Below are 15,798 nucleotides of genomic sequence, written 5' to 3'. Positions count from 1 at the left end.
CCTTTCTTCCAAGAATGGGGAGAATTACAAACTTTTCTTCTCAATGTAGCTTCCAGGTGTATATGATTAGGATTGGCTGACAGTTTCAGACATTTTGTAGAGATGAAATCTCCTGATGGGCAAGAGGATACCCTAAAATCTATGGCTACTAACACTGCTTTTTCACTTTCTAACACTACTGACTTTATTTACTTCACTTTGCCTTGCATATATGTGTTTTCTCTGTTTGTGAGTCTTCGGAGAAGGGCGGGATATAAATGGAATTAAAATAAATAAAATAAAATAAATAACATTTGTTGCCATATGCTCATGGCAGTCATTACCTTACATTCTGTTTCTGTTTCTATAGATATGGTACTGTTTGAATGGCTGTTCAGATGCTCTGCATGTAAGAGAAGCCAAAATGCAGGGTGGAAAATTAACATTTTGAATGACACAGTAACTCTATTTACTGAGTTTTCCATGAGATTTGTGGACTAAGAGCTTGTCACAGGTGTTAGGATCAATCTTGTATTTAAATCCTATGAAGTCTAAAGAAAAGTTTTTTTTGCTTCTCTTTGCAGTTCCTTACAGACTTTATGTCCTCAAATTGAAAGAAACATTACAACATGGAATCTGCTGTATGATTACTCCTCAGATTATAAGTAGTTACAGCTTAATTAACCATGGCCATAATGCTGTTTAAAGTTACTTGTTTCAACATTGGAATGTATCAGATGTTAAAGCAATAAAGCATATAAGCCTGCTTAGTAGAGGGGAGAAAGGAAACAGCAGAATATAGTTCTCTGCAGCTATATTTCTGCAATACAGAAGATATGAGAGCTATATGCTCATATATTTTGACCATGCCCCTAGATTATATAGTTGTACAAAAACTCAGTTGCAATATAGTTTAATTGCAGAATACCTGTTTATTCAGGAAGTCTATGAAATTTAGTTCTCAAGAAGCATCTTTCATATTGCTGAGAAAATGTCCAATTTTTGTCATGATATATTTATGTCACCAAGAAGCCAGAGGAACCTTGTCTTCCGTGGTTAAAAAAGGAATTCATCTTAAAAGTTTTTTTTTCCACACCAAATAGTCTTATGAATTTTTTACCTGGTCTTTTTAGAAAAGATGAAAGAAAACATCTTGTAACTAGGCAACTGAGAACATAATTTCCTTTTCCTTTAGTCCTGAAAAAAATGGTAAGGTTGTGTCTTCAGCAATGCAAGAATTTGCAGGAGTGGGTGTGCTATAATGCTCTGGAAATCTTAATAATAATTAGTCTATTCCATTTTGAAATGGAGCCCAACTGTTTTTCTGTTCTACTCTAGAAATTGTTAGCTGATGGCGTTCTGGGTAAAACTTTGGATTATTCCCTCACTGATTTCCACCCCCACAATCCTCTACTGTGCTGGTTTTATTACAAAATGTATTTTTCCTGAAAACGGAGAATAGATTCTAACTACAGTTAAGAAGAAAAAAACTGCAGTCATTAAATAGATTCTTTTTCTATAAATTAATTGAAAAAGACCTGGGAAGGGCCTCTGAAAGCATATGTTATGACATTGTACAATAAAATAACCTACACCATATCTCCATTTAATGTATGCTTTATCTCGATTTAATTATAAGAAACTAATTTCTAACACTCGAAAACTTTTTTTTATTCATCTCTCTGTAATATATAATAGTGAATACAGTTAATAAGAGGATAGAACTTTGTCTAAGTATTTTACTGAAATGAACTGCAGTTTCACTCAAAACAATACTATAAGAAGGCAGAAACTGCACTGTGAGGCTATTTTTGTGCTCTAATAATGGGTCATCCGATTTCCATTGTGTAACAGTATTACATGGATATTATAGCTTTGCAATACTTGTACTTATTAAAATGTGCCTATCCTGATTTGAATTCCTGTCGCTCCAATGAAAGGCTGTTGCTCAGTCTTCTAGTATCAAGCCATTTAGTTCTCTATATAAGCCTTCTATAATTCTGTTGCTGTTTCCTCAATTCTTATAATGGGAAGGTGAAAGTGCAGATTTTGAATTGTATAAAATAATTCAAATTAAACCTATTTTGTACTAGTCACAAACACTCTTATGCACACTGAGGTCATGATGAAATCACAGGGTAATTCTTTGATTATATGCTGTTTATTTTCAATGAAACCAAATTATGCTACTGATGTTATCACAGAACATCTTCACATTTGATGCAAATATGAATTATATACAAAGTAATTAAGTGGCACTATTTTAAAAGAAATAATCTCAGCCTCTAAAATTATATTAAGCAAAACCTATCATATGCATAACTTGTGTAAGCTCCAACTGCACTGCAGCTGCATTATTTTGACTATAGGTGCCACATTAATGATCATTTTTCAAGACAAACTGAATAATTACCATGACACATTAGTTAAGAGCAGTAAGTTTACGGCAGAAAACTAGTGCAACCTTTTTGTTTTTCAGTCTGTTATTCTTATTATAATTCTAAACCATTTTGTAAGCTCGTATATTCTTGTGTTGGAATTTCTACATGTTTTTGTGTATGTGTGTACAGTATGCCACATACACAGGCGCACACACAAAACCAGTTTCATGTTATCATTAAATAAAAGAACTTTACAGTACAATGTGATGGGCTAAATTCTTGTTCAGGTATTCCTTTATTGTGTTCCCGAGGCACTCTGGACTATAGTATAATCCTGGTCGGGCAGGAAGGTGAATATGGGAGCGGCTGTCTCCGAAAGCCCAGGGGCAAGCACATGGCGGCACACAGGACACGTTCCAGACTAGGCAAGAGAAAACATCACTGTTTAAATACTGTTCAGGTCAGGAATTCAAGAGTAATCAAATGTACAGTCTCGAAATATATTTAGGGAAAAACTGCAAATTAGAGAGAGCAAAAAAAAAAGCTAAAAAGACATAGGTTCACATCTTTATGTTGCCTCCTTAAAAATGCTCATGTCAGCTTCATAATGGTTTCTATCGTATAAATAAATACTATTTTTTGAGAGTATTAATTTTAATTACATACAAGAGAATGTGTGTTATGTGAGATTGTTGTTCAATCACTAAGCCAAGACTGACTCTTCACGACCCCATGGAGAGGGGAGCAAATTTTTATAAAATGTTTTATAGATGGCATCTGGATCCCAAGAAGTTGTCTAACATGTATCCTAACTTACAGTCTAAATGTTGGAGATGTGGTAGTTTAGAAGCCACCTATTTTCATATGTGGTGGACTTGTAGAAATATGAAGGCTTTTTGGATTAAAATTTGGTGGAACATTCAAAAGATTTTTAAGAGAAAGATAAAGTTTTCTCCGCAATTGTTTTTATTGGGTATTGTTGTAGATTGTGATGTTAAAGAAACCAATTTGATGTTGAATATGATAACAGCAGCACGGTTACTGGTGGGACAATATTGGAAGAAGGATAGTTTGCCTACTATAGAAGAATGGGTGTTTAAAGTTTCGAATCTTGCAGAAATGTCTAAGATTTCTGCTTACTTGAAAGATCATTCACAGGAAAGATATATTTCAGTTTGGAGGAGATGGATAGATTATATTCAGAATAAATATGGGACTAAAAAGTTCCATTTAGCTTATGAGTAGATTTTAGAGGGATATTGTTATTGATCTTAGTGTTGGTACTTTGTATGTATTTATGTTAAAGGGGAGTTAAAGCACATTATGGATTTGGTTAATTGTATATTATGTATAATTTTTATTTAGAATATGATTATTATAACTATAATCCTGTATTTAGCTCTGGGAAGTGGGGGGGAAGTGGGCGGGTTTGGGGTGGGGGGGATTTGGGGATATATTGTAAAATCTTGTTTTTGTAAAACTCTTTAAATAAAAAAAAAGAGAGAGGGGAGCATGCCAGTCTCCCCTGTCCTCCATTGCCTCCTGGACAATTCATGTTCATTGCATCAATGACACTAATCATCTCATCTTCTGCCATCCCCTTCTCCTTTTGCTTTCAATGTTATATGATATACAGAACCCCAATATCATTTGATATTTTAATAAAGTTCTTAGTATTAGACACAACATAAGATCCACGTGTTTAACGTATACCATATATTATCCTAGGAAGCAGGCAAGTACACTTCAATTAAATTCAGATATTTTCTGATCAAATGGCAATCTCTATGTGAAACCTAATTCATTTCCCCATAGCTCTTTAAAATATATATAAATCCACGGAATGAGATTAATTCACAACTGATAAACACAGCAGGGATTTCTGTAATTTTTAAGTTCATGTGATAATCCAGCCACCTTGCCCATTATAAAGACTTAACACACAGTTAAAACAATTGGCTTAATTATGTTTTATTAAAATAAAACTCTTCAGAAGAGCTATGAGATCTAGAAGCGACTGTAAATTCTCTACACTGGGTAACTATCAATTTGAAACTATTTACTAGGAAGTCTGAGCATTATTAACAGTATTCACTTCACTTATTAGGGCATATGAAGATCTATTTAATTGCCTGGTACTTAATGGAAATTTCCAGTCTCTTTCATAGTGATCCATAGCATGGAATCTTAAACCTTTGAGAAATCATTTAACTCTTCAAGGATAGTGCTTTGCTCATAAAACTTCTTTTGCAAAGCACCTTTTCAAATGCTTTGCCCATGGCTAGGAAATATTAAATTTATTTTTAATGTTTTAAAATTTTATTTATTTGTAACCTGCTTAATTATTTACAAATAATTCAAGGCGGCCAATGTATCTAGCACACCTTTCTCCTCCTGTTTTCCCCACAACAGCAACCTTGTGAGATACCATACCAATACAGCTAATCACAGTCATGCACATCAATATGGAGTGCTACTGTTGATGTGTTTCCAACCAAAATTGAACTGAATTAAATCACTGATCTTAAGCAGTAAAATCAATGGATATTTCTCAGTGCCTTAAGCCTATACAGATATAAAAAAGATGAACCAGGTTCAGTTCAACCCTGACAAGACTCAATGGCTGTGGGTTTTGCCCCCTCTTTCCCCATCTAGTGATTTGCCATCTTTAACTCAGCCTGAGATTACAATTACACTCCACCAGTAGAGATGGTGCACAATCTGAAGGTTCTCTTGGACTTAACTGTGGCTAGGAGAGCCTTTGCCCAAATATAATTAATTAGTGAACAACCTGTCTCCAAAAGCTGTGAATGCTCCAACACTGGAAGATTTTGGTATAGAGATAGATAGATATAGACAGACAGACATAAATTAGATATAGACATAATATTTATTGAAAAAATCCTAATTTTAAAGCAACATTAATGTATTAACATAATACGTACCTTTTGTAACCAAAGCGTTATGCATGTCACGTGAAAGAAGTGGCGACATGGAAGCTCTGTTACAATTTCTTCTTTGATGTACTCACTACAGCAAATAGCACAACACTGCTCTTGCCCTACAGCTTAGGAAAAAAATGTGCATTAGTATACAAATGTAGAACTAGGTTATTAAAAATTATGGTGAGATGGTTACAAGTTTTAAACCAAATTAAGTTATAAATGTTAAATAACATATCATACTATTAGATTATATAAAGTTATTTGACCAGAACAGGGAGTATGTCATTTATCCTTACCATTGTGATCTTCTGTAATAATAATTTGTGGCAGGCAATCTATGCTCTCTTTACTAGCTGGTGGATGAGCCTGCTCAACATCAATTGCAAGAGACTCTAGATGTGCCAGAGCAGTCTAGAAAAATACATGAATGAAAATATATACATGACGTTAACAAAGTTCTATAGTAAAAATTAATTAAATTACGAGAAATTATAGTATAAACTTTGTTAATTAACTTCAGTGTATTTTATTAAGGTGGGTAGCTGTGTATTACAACTTCAATTGCTTTAGTAACAGTGTGACATTGTCATGAATTATAGCATTTTTTTTTCCAATTACTTGTAGTTGTAACTTGAAATTGGATCATAAAAATAGCGGCTTCAATAATCCAACACTAAGGAGGTATATATAAATAATGTCATCTTTTAAAATGCCACACGTAGAGACATTTCTCTTTCAGTTTTCCACATTTTTAAGTAACAACCGTCTCTGTTTTATTGCTCATTAAGTCAAATCTTTATTTCAGTCATTGATCAGTGTAATTATTGCTCAGGAGAAAAGCACACTCCACCATGAATGCTTATGTGAATAGTAAAGCAGCCACTACTATCTAGCTCAGGGGTGTCAAACTCGCAACATCATGTGACATGTCACAGCGTTTTGCGACTTTTTTTCCATTGTCGGCAATGAGGTGGGTGCGGTTTCAGCATAACGCATCCAGCCCGCAGGCCGGCAGTTTGATACCCCTGATCTAGTTCATAACTTTTCAGAAAATCATTAGAATATCTATGGAGAGAATGGTCACCAGCAAGCTGATAGCCAAGGCAAACCTATGCAGAATAACTGTCTATGAGATAAAGAACAGTTCCATATATCTGGGATAGAATATTTTGCATTTTCTCAAATTGCAACCATAATTTCCACACTAGTTAGAATTATGGAATTTCAGTTTAACATATTTGGAAGAAGGCAAGTTGGAAAAGGCTTGATTTTCATCTTGTTTCCACTAGTTACAATTTCAATCAAATTTTCATTTATCAGATGACAAGTTTATACTGTATGAACAGATTGCCAAACTTGGTGAACAGATGCCAATTTCATATTCAATAATGGATCAGAGAGCATAGGGAATGGCCTAGTAAATTTATTCTATGTCTCTGAGAAGATACTGGGATGATATTCTATCCATTAATTAAAAAGCGCTTGGCAGTTCTTAAGAATATATATACATCAACGGTGTTGTTTAAGACTTGTGGACTTCAACTCGGAGAATTCCTCAGCTGACTGTACCAAGCTAAATTCTAAGGTTTTTGTTCTTAGAAAAATTGTAACCAATTTTGACAATATAATTAATGATCTGTTCTTCCATAAGCTCCATTTATTCATTTATGTCCTTTCTTATAACTGACTTTTTTACATCACTTTGTCAATGGCATAAATATAAACATAAATACATAATAGCCTTTTAATGTCATTGAGATAAATTTGAATTTAATCGATTTTTGGATTTAACACACATCATTTTCCCCATCTGTTAATTCAAGGTTTTACTGTATTTCATTGAAGTTGTTCAAACATCTGGCAGAATCTCACTTTGCTGGGTTAATAAATTAAAATAAATAATTATTGTAATTATCTAAGCATTTAATAAAACATTCTTTGCCTATCTAATGAAAGTCCCTTTATAAGAAGATTTTCAAAGTTCAGATAACTTAGTAATTAAATAAGAAAGTTACTACTTTAATTCATTTAGCTTGAGGGAATCCAGAATGAAACACTTTATGCCTCTCAATTCATATTAGTTGGTTACCACTGCACAGAAAATCTAAACTGATAACTTCCATGATTTTTAAACACGATACATGAAAATATAGTGAATTCAGAACTCCAATTTCCTATCATAGATTTTTAAATATATATTTTGTTGCCATTCTTTTGATGGCAGCTTATAAACATGATTGTTTACAATGAAAGCAACACATTCAAAACCATCATAGCATAAGATGACTAGGACAGCAGCTTCTGTTTAAAAAAATCAATGAAATAAAAATGACATTTACTATAATATCTTAGTATACATATTTGCCTCTTTGCCCATGCACACAACAAATGAACAAATAATCAAATAAAAAACAAGACCTAGATTACCAGGAGTCTAGGTTGTAAAACTAAGAAACCCTCATACAAAAATCTAATAAAGTAAGTTTGAACATTGTTCAGAGTGAGAAAGTACACACTTTGAAAATGTAACCTTCTAAGCACTTTCGAATTACATTTTCTTAATCTTTATGACAAGTGTAATAAATTAAACTAAGCTATACTCTAACATTTACATTCAATTTGGCTTTGTAGTTTGTAAATGGCAAACTAAGATAAAAACCACAAACAACAGTGTTAGATAATTGTTACTTCATTGCTAAGATTATTAATCAAACAAATCTTTGATATTATAGCTTCCATACGTTGCACAGTAAGAATTTAAACAGTGCCATGTCCCACTTTTATATAGTTGGGCCAATGTTTCTGTTTCCAGTTAGACATGTCTTGTTTTTCATTTGCCTGATTCTTCTGCCTTCTGCACAAAATGAAAAGAAACTGATAAATATTTAAATGCCCTTGTGCACACAACACTGATGTAGACACAATCATGGGAAAGTGAATACATGAAAAGAATTGAGAAACTAGTTGCAGTTTGAATACACACTTACACCCTCTCTCTCTCTCTCTCTCACACACACACACACACACACACACCACCACCACCACCACCACCAATAATAGAGTTGAAAGGGACCTTGGAGGTCTTCTAGCCCAACTCCCTGCTTAGGCAGGAAACCCTACACCATGTCAGACAAATGGTTGTCCAGTCTCTTCTTAAAAACTTCCAGTGTTGGAGGCAGGTGGTTCCACTGGTTAATTGTTCTGTCAGGAAATTTCTCCTTAGTTCTAGGTTGCTTCTCTCCTTGGTTAGTTTCCATCCATTGCTTCTTGTCCTGCCTTCAGGTGCTTTGGAGAATAGCTTGACTCCCTCTTCTTTGTGGCAGCCCCTGAGATATTGGAACATTGCTATCATGTCACCCCTCTCTTCATTAAACTAGACATACCCAATTCCAGCAAATGTTCCTTATATGTTTTAGTCTCCAGTCCCCTAATCATCTTTGTTGCTCTTCTTGGTACTCTTTCTAGAGTCTCATCATTTTTTTTTTTACATCGTGGTGACCTGCATCAAGTATTCCAAGCATGGCCTTACCCCAAGACGTTATAAAGTAGTATTAAAACACACACACATACACACACACACACACACACACACTCACACTGAAAGTTCAAAAGCAAAAGCTATGGATTATTTGGACACTTTTCCTAGCATTACTCTCTAGGGGTTAAAGAAAGCCTACATTATTCATGTTTAATTGCCAGTGGAATAAATGTGAGGTGTTAGCCAAATACATTATTTACTGGGATGAAATAGAAAAGTTCAATCAAGTTCAATAGAAAGTTCAACCATTTCTTACCTGATTATGTAAAAGCTAGTAAAGAATATTCTGAATTTTGCCCACATTTACTTTTGCCTCTGAAAATAGTGTCTTAAGAGTTTACTGTATCAAGTTCAGACTTAATTCCAAATTAATATGCCTTTCTTCCAGTTGTTATAAAGTCATTTCTAACAATGCAAGCTATAGAAACTGCGGCTATATCAGAATACACACAAAACTATAAAACAGTATTTCCTAAAATGTGATCTATGTGCCGGTACCAGTTTTTGAGAGAAAAAAGCTACTTCTTAGGAAATATACAGATGCTCATTGTCTTTCTACTCTGAAGAGTTGCAAATATTTTGGCTTTTAAGTAGGTTAAATTCCAATTTGCAAGGCCTAATGTTTAAAAAAGTCAGAAGCAATAATAACTCTTACAGATAAAGCAAGGTAACTACAGAAATGTTTTAAAAGCTTATAACCAAATTATAAGAAAAATATGGTGAAAATAATGTTATCTTGTATGTTTTATGCAGCAATCAAAAATCTTTTTAGCTAACATGTAGTTTAAATGAGTGTTTTTCTCTAAGACAAAAATATTAAGAACCCATTTATACTCAGCAAACATAAAACAAAATCTTTTATTGAGTCTCATCTCATGCATTAAAAAGATACTTTAAGTCTTTTGATAAATGACGTTCATTCAGTGACTTTGCAAAATTACAAGAGCCTGAACAAAGGTGACTGAGGGTGGCTATAGTTGGGCAGTCACAGCATCCTTGTCAAGTGATCACATGCTGGGTACTTGGCAAAAGGCTCACAGTTATGACACTGCAATGTCCTGCAGTCATGTGATCACCTTCACTGCCTGCATCCAACAAGCAAAATCTGTGGGGAAGCAGACAGGAGGTTGCAAATGCCAATCACATAGTCCTTAGATGCTGTGAATATGCAGGAATAATCTAACGGCAGCAACTGTGACTGTTTTAAGTTGGCATGGTCATGTGATATGCTTTAATGCATCACTTAGCAACAGAGTTGCCAGTTCCAATCACCATTGCTAAGTGAATACTACTTCATATATGCTAATATCCGTAACCTTTAAACAAGAAACAGAGCAGTGTTACTGTTGAAAGTGAAGATATACCCCTGCTGTGATGTCAAAGAGGTCATATAACTTTCTAATTGTGCCCATGTGCGGGGCTTTTTTTTTATCACTTGCATACCACTGAAAAAACTAAAGATAAAATATATGGATAATGGTAAAACTGAAAATCAGCTAAGTTAAAATCCCCATCCACATATGATAGAGAGAGCCCTAGTGGCTCAGTGGTCAAAGTCCAGTATTGCAGACAAACTCTGCCCACAGGCTGCAGTTCCATCCTGTCAGGGTTCAAGACTGATTCGGCCTTGTATCCTTCGGAGGTTGGTAAAATGAGGAGCCAGATTGTTGGGGGCAATATGCAAATAATGCTTACACAGTAAACTGCCCGGAGAGTGCTATGGGGCAGTATATAAGCCTAAATGCTATTGCTACTAATAATTTAGATAAAGAAAATATTTCATTAAAAACACATCTTAAAAAACATCTTAACATTCTACTTAAAGTAGCTTAAAAGGAGGGAAATTAGAAGAAAAGCTATATTGGACCTAATTCTTACTAATAGGGAAGAAATGATAGAGGGAGTTGAAGTTGCTGGAACCTTGGACAAGAGTGACCATGTCATATTGAAATTTAATATAATGCAAACATAAGAAATAGAATATAATCCAACCAGTGTCTTAAACTTTAAAAGAGCTGATTTTAACAAACTCAGAGAGAGCCTAAGAAAAATTCCATGGATAAAAATTCTAAAGGAGAAAACAACTCAAGAAGCATGGGAAACACTCAATATGATCATAAAAGCCTAGTCCAACACAATACCACTGAAAAAGAACAAGAAATCTGAGAAGAAACTAGTATGTATCACAAAGATCTCTGTGATAAAGTGAAAGACAAAAAAGATAAGTTCAAAGGCAGAATATCAACAGATAGCCCAAAGATGAAGTCAGGAAAGCAAAGGATCAGAATGAAGAAAGTCTTGCAACAAAAGTCAAAGATAATACAACATATAACAAGAATAAGGTCAAGGAAACAGTCAGTCCGCTAAAACAGAGAAAATGGCAAGAAAGCAACAGGCAGTAGGGAGAAAGCAGACCTGCTTAACTAATTATTTGCATCAGTCTTCACGCAAAAAAGAAACTATAGCCCAAACTACCCAAAACATAACTATAAAAGACAGACTAGAAATAAAAATTAAAATAAGCAAGAAAATGGTAAGAGAACACCTGTCTGACCTTGATGAATATAAATCACTTGGACATGATGGATTACATCCCAGAGTTTTGAAGGAGCTGGCAGATGTTATCTCAGAACCATTGTACCATATCTTTCTGTCCTGGAACAGTGGGGAACTAACTACCAGAGGATTGGAAAAATGATGATGTGGTTCCCATCTTCAAAGAAGGAAAAACGGACTCAGGAAACTACAGAACAATCAGCCTAACATAAATACCTGGAAAGATACTGGAAAAGAATAATCAAAAAACAGTTCTGTGAACATCTAGAAACAAATAAAGTTGTAACTAGTAGCCAGCACAGGTTTGTTAATAACAGATCATGCCAAACTAATTTTATTTCATTCTTTGACAAAGTGACTAAATCAATAGACCAGCAAACTGCTGTAGACATAATATACTTACACTTCAGCAAGTCTTTTGACAAAGTAGACCACAGCCTATTGGTAAACTAGAAAAATGTGGGATAGACAGCATCATTACCAGATGGATCTGTAACTGGCTAACAAACCGTACTCAAAGAGTAATCCTCAGTGGCACTACATCCATGGAGAGAAGTAAGCAGTGGGGTACCACAAGGTTCCATCTTAGGCCCAGTACACTTCAATATCTTCATAAATGACTTAGATGAGAGAACAGAAGGGGAACTCATCAAATTTGCAGATGACACTAAGCTGGCAGGAATAGCCAACACCCAGAAGACAAGCTCAGGATCCAAAAAGATCTTGACAAACTTGAACAATGGGCTCTATTGAAATTTAATGAAATTAAATTTAATGAAATTTAATGTGGAGAAAGGTACCACTTTATAAAACCCTAGTAAGAACACACCTGGAACACTGCAACCTATTTTGGTCAGGTGTTGAGACTTTGGAAAAAGTTCAGAGAAGAGCAACTAAAATGATCAAAGGCCGGGAAACTAAAGCATATGAAGAACGGCTGCAGGACTTGGTTTTGGCTAGTCTAAAGAAAAGAAGAAACGGGTGACATGATAGCAGTATTCCAGTATTTGAGAGTCTGCCACAAAGAATAGGGGGTCTAACTATTCTCCAAAGCACTAGAGGGCAGGACAAGAAACAATGGTTGGAAACTGACGAAAGAGAGAAGCAACCTGGAATTAAAGAGAAACTTCCTAACAGTGAGGACAATTAACCAGTGAAACAGCTTGCCTTCAGAAGTTCTAGGTAGCTTCATCACTGAAAGTTTTTAAGAAAAGACCAGACAATCACCTATCTGAAATGGTATAGGGTCTCCTGCTTGAGCAGCGGATTGGACTAGAACACGGCTTTTCAACCAGTGGTACGGGTACCACCTGTGGCAAACTGGCACCTGGCAGGTGGTACGCAACCATGCTAGAAAAGTGGTAGCGGGGGAGGGGAATGAGCTGAACTGGTGGCAGCACCGCACAGAACCCTGAGTGAGAGATGGCTGGAGCTGCAGGGCTGTCAGGGATCAGTGGAAGTGCCAGGATCAGCGCTTCTTCGGGCTGCCAGGGCTCAGTGGAAGTGCCAGGATCAGCGCCAGGCTCCAGCTGGAGCTCAGCGCTGATCCCAGCACGTCTGCTGAGCCCAGAAGAAGCACCGATCAGCTGGAATGCTGCAGCATCTCCAGGGTCTTGTGATTTACATTCAGATGCTGGGCAACTGATTCATATTTATGACGGTCACAGTGACCCAGGGTCATGTGAAGTGACCAAAACCTGCTGCAACCACCCAGCAGAGGGGGGGAAATAAAAACCGAACACCCCCACCCCCTACCTCCGCTACCAATCCTCAACAGAAATGCTCACAATGAAAACCTCGGACAGGAGGAAGAGCACCGCCGGGCGGGCAGGCAGGTGTCTTGCTCGGCTGTGGCTTGGGAGGCACTTTTTTCAGTGCCATTGTAACTTCGAACAGTCACTAAGCAAACTGTTGTAAGTCGAAGACTTCCTGTACATCACTTTTTTCCTTTTTTGGGGGGTCATCAAGTTTTTGACGCCTTACTAGGCGACTGGTGGTACTCGGATGTTGCTATACCCTAAAAGTGGTACAATGGGTGAAAAGGTTGAAAAGCCCTGGACTAGAAGACCTCCAAGCTCTCTTCCAGCTCTATTCTGATTAATTGACAAAAAGTATCATTGTAGCATTATAACATAAGGCTAAATATTTACTTAGTGGCATTCTAATGCTAATAGTGGCACCTCACTAGATAATACATATCTATGTAGCAGTAATACTTAAAGTAGTAAAGCATACAAAAATTCCATTAATGAAATGATATCAAATAATCTCCCTAAATTTTCTTCTTGTTTCAAGTCACTGAAAGCCTCCTCCATTGAGTTCCGTGGCCTTAAAATGTACAGCAATTTCATATTTTAATGCTAAATTGGATTAAGATAAAATAAGTGGGAAATCATTGTGGATAACAGTTATTACAGATAGTAGACAAAGCATCAAGACTTCACTCCTAATGCATCTATATTGATGTAGCTAATGGCGAAAGTCAAAATGATGTGGTTACTTTTTTTTTTGCTAATTTTTATATTAATTCTACTTGAATGAAATCAAACTGTTAAGATCACTCTAGTCAATCCCCTTCTCTGTTTGTAAAATTCAGGTATATTTATCCTAGATGCTATTATTATTACAATGTGCAGAGTTTTAAAGCCTTTGGTATGAATATACAGTTACTGTTTGTAAAGCAATTTTATTAAAATATAGCTCTTAAGGAAAGGATGTGTTTTCAGTTGAAGTTAAATGTTTTCTTAAACATATAGAAATCGGTGTAGCAGTGATCTCTTAAAATGCATTGCACATTCACACATAAGTGACTTACACTTAAATAAATACAAATAAAATGCTGCCTACCTCTCAATTTAAGTATATTATTTACATGTGGAATGTAGGCAATCAGAAATTGCAAGTACCTGTAGACGCTGATAAGTCATTTCCATGAACATGCTTGTTACCTGAATTTGAAAAGATTCAGGTTAGTGAAGGGAGGAGCACAACTTTCTTAAAAATTGTACCCCATATCTAACTGCATAATTTTATTTATTAAAATTAGAAAATACTTTTGCTTTGGGATTAGCACAATTGAAGGGGTCTAGGACATTTAGGCACCACATTTGGACACGCCCCCTTCGCCCCCAGCCACCCGCCTCACCTGATTTACAGCCAGCTTTTCTCCTCAGCTGGCCCTCCACCCGTCCATTCACCCAGAAACCATTTGACCTGGCCTTTGGCTGCACGGGACAAAGGGCCCCCAACCAATCAGGTGGTGGGTGGCAGCGATGGCACGGGGGGGGGTGACTGAGGGGGCTGTGGGAAGTGCAGCATGCAATATGATCAGTGGCAAGCTGGGGGAGAGAGCAAGAGCTACAGTGGCATGTGGCTGCTAGCACTGCGGGGATGTGTGAATGGTGATGGCACGCACCTGCTGGTGTTGTGGGGGTGAACAGTGATGGTGTGTGGCTGCTGGCATTGCAAGGGGGCAAACAGTGATGGCACGTGGCGGGGAGGCAGCCAAACTCCACGTTCGGCATCAAACTGGGAGGATCAGGTGTGGGGTGGGGAAGGAGGCAGCTGAACTACCTGTTCACATTAGACTGGAGTCCAACAACAGGGGGAGGGATCAAAATGGGAAGCTGCCTCTTCATAGGGTGTTTTTTTTAAAGCTGTGAATTTGAGGCCAACGGCTGGTGCCTAAACGTCCTATTCCACAACTGAAGGGATCTCTCCCCCCCAAAACTAAATGAAAACTTACATTTAAATGGATAATGGTTTTCTATCTGCTGGTAAACTATTTAGGTTGATTGTTTCAAATTATAACCTCCAAGTATTAGGTTTAGCCAGAGGTGTTTTTATTGTCACTATCAGAGCACATATATTAAAACTGTCAAAATGAATAATGTTCATATACAAGGTTCTTCAAACATTTTCCGATCAATGAAACCTGGAGAGAATGTTCAAAGCAAGTTTAATATGACTTAATAGAGACAAAATCTCAAAATACAGAAGATGCAGTTGAGTCTCTTTTTCATTTATCCTTTCTTGCATTTCCTCTTTCTAAGATTTCCTACCATTTGTCAAAATTTACAGAATTATTTGAAAATTCAAAAATCCATTCAATTCAAGATGCTAAGTACACTTTACTAAGCTGGACATGATGCCAAAGACCTTATTTACAAGGGCGGTGTAAAAGACAAAATGCATTAGCTATGGAAATTTTACTTGTGTTATGAATTGCTGCCTTGATTTCTTGGTGTTTTTTTTCAACAAATAACAATTTCTGTGTAATTTCAGTTAGTGTTGATGATATACAGCATCCTATATCTTACTCTCACTCAGGCACAAGAAAATAGAATAGTATTATTGTAAAGTTAACTGATTCACTTAACATATTAGAAGCAACTAACAA

The 15,798-nt window shown here is 36.2% G+C and overlaps 1 protein-coding gene across 10 annotated transcripts in view; it reads right to left on the bottom strand.

The window, feature by feature from the left end:
* Positions 1–292: 292 nt before the first annotated feature.
* PJA2 (praja ring finger ubiquitin ligase 2) overlaps positions 293–15,798 on the bottom strand; it is a 67,560-nt gene continuing 52,054 nt past the window's right edge. For 6 of the 10 annotated variants that reach the window (XM_083356495.1, XM_083356498.1, XM_083356499.1 and 3 more), the window contains 4 exons: positions 14,306–14,347; positions 5,602–5,716; positions 5,306–5,427; positions 293–2,781 (listed from right to left, as the gene is read on the bottom strand). In XM_083356495.1, the coding sequence (XP_083212621.1) occupies positions 2,656–2,781; positions 5,306–5,427; positions 5,602–5,716; positions 14,306–14,347 (405 nt within the window). In that variant the 3' untranslated portion in view covers positions 293–2,655. Of the gene's footprint in view, positions 2,782–5,305; positions 5,428–5,601; positions 5,717–8,083; positions 8,160–14,246; positions 14,348–15,798 lie in introns of those variants that run through there. The other 4 variants (XM_083356496.1, XR_014491746.1, XR_014491747.1 and 1 more) reach the window with 4 other exon arrangements.

This window comes from Vipera ursinii (genome assembly GCF_947247035.1).
Source record: "Vipera ursinii genome assembly, chromosome: 2".
Lineage (NCBI taxonomy): Eukaryota > Metazoa > Chordata > Lepidosauria > Squamata > Viperidae > Vipera > Vipera ursinii.
The sequence above is the reverse complement of the archived record's forward strand: the minus strand, read 5'-3'. Positions and strand labels throughout refer to the sequence as shown.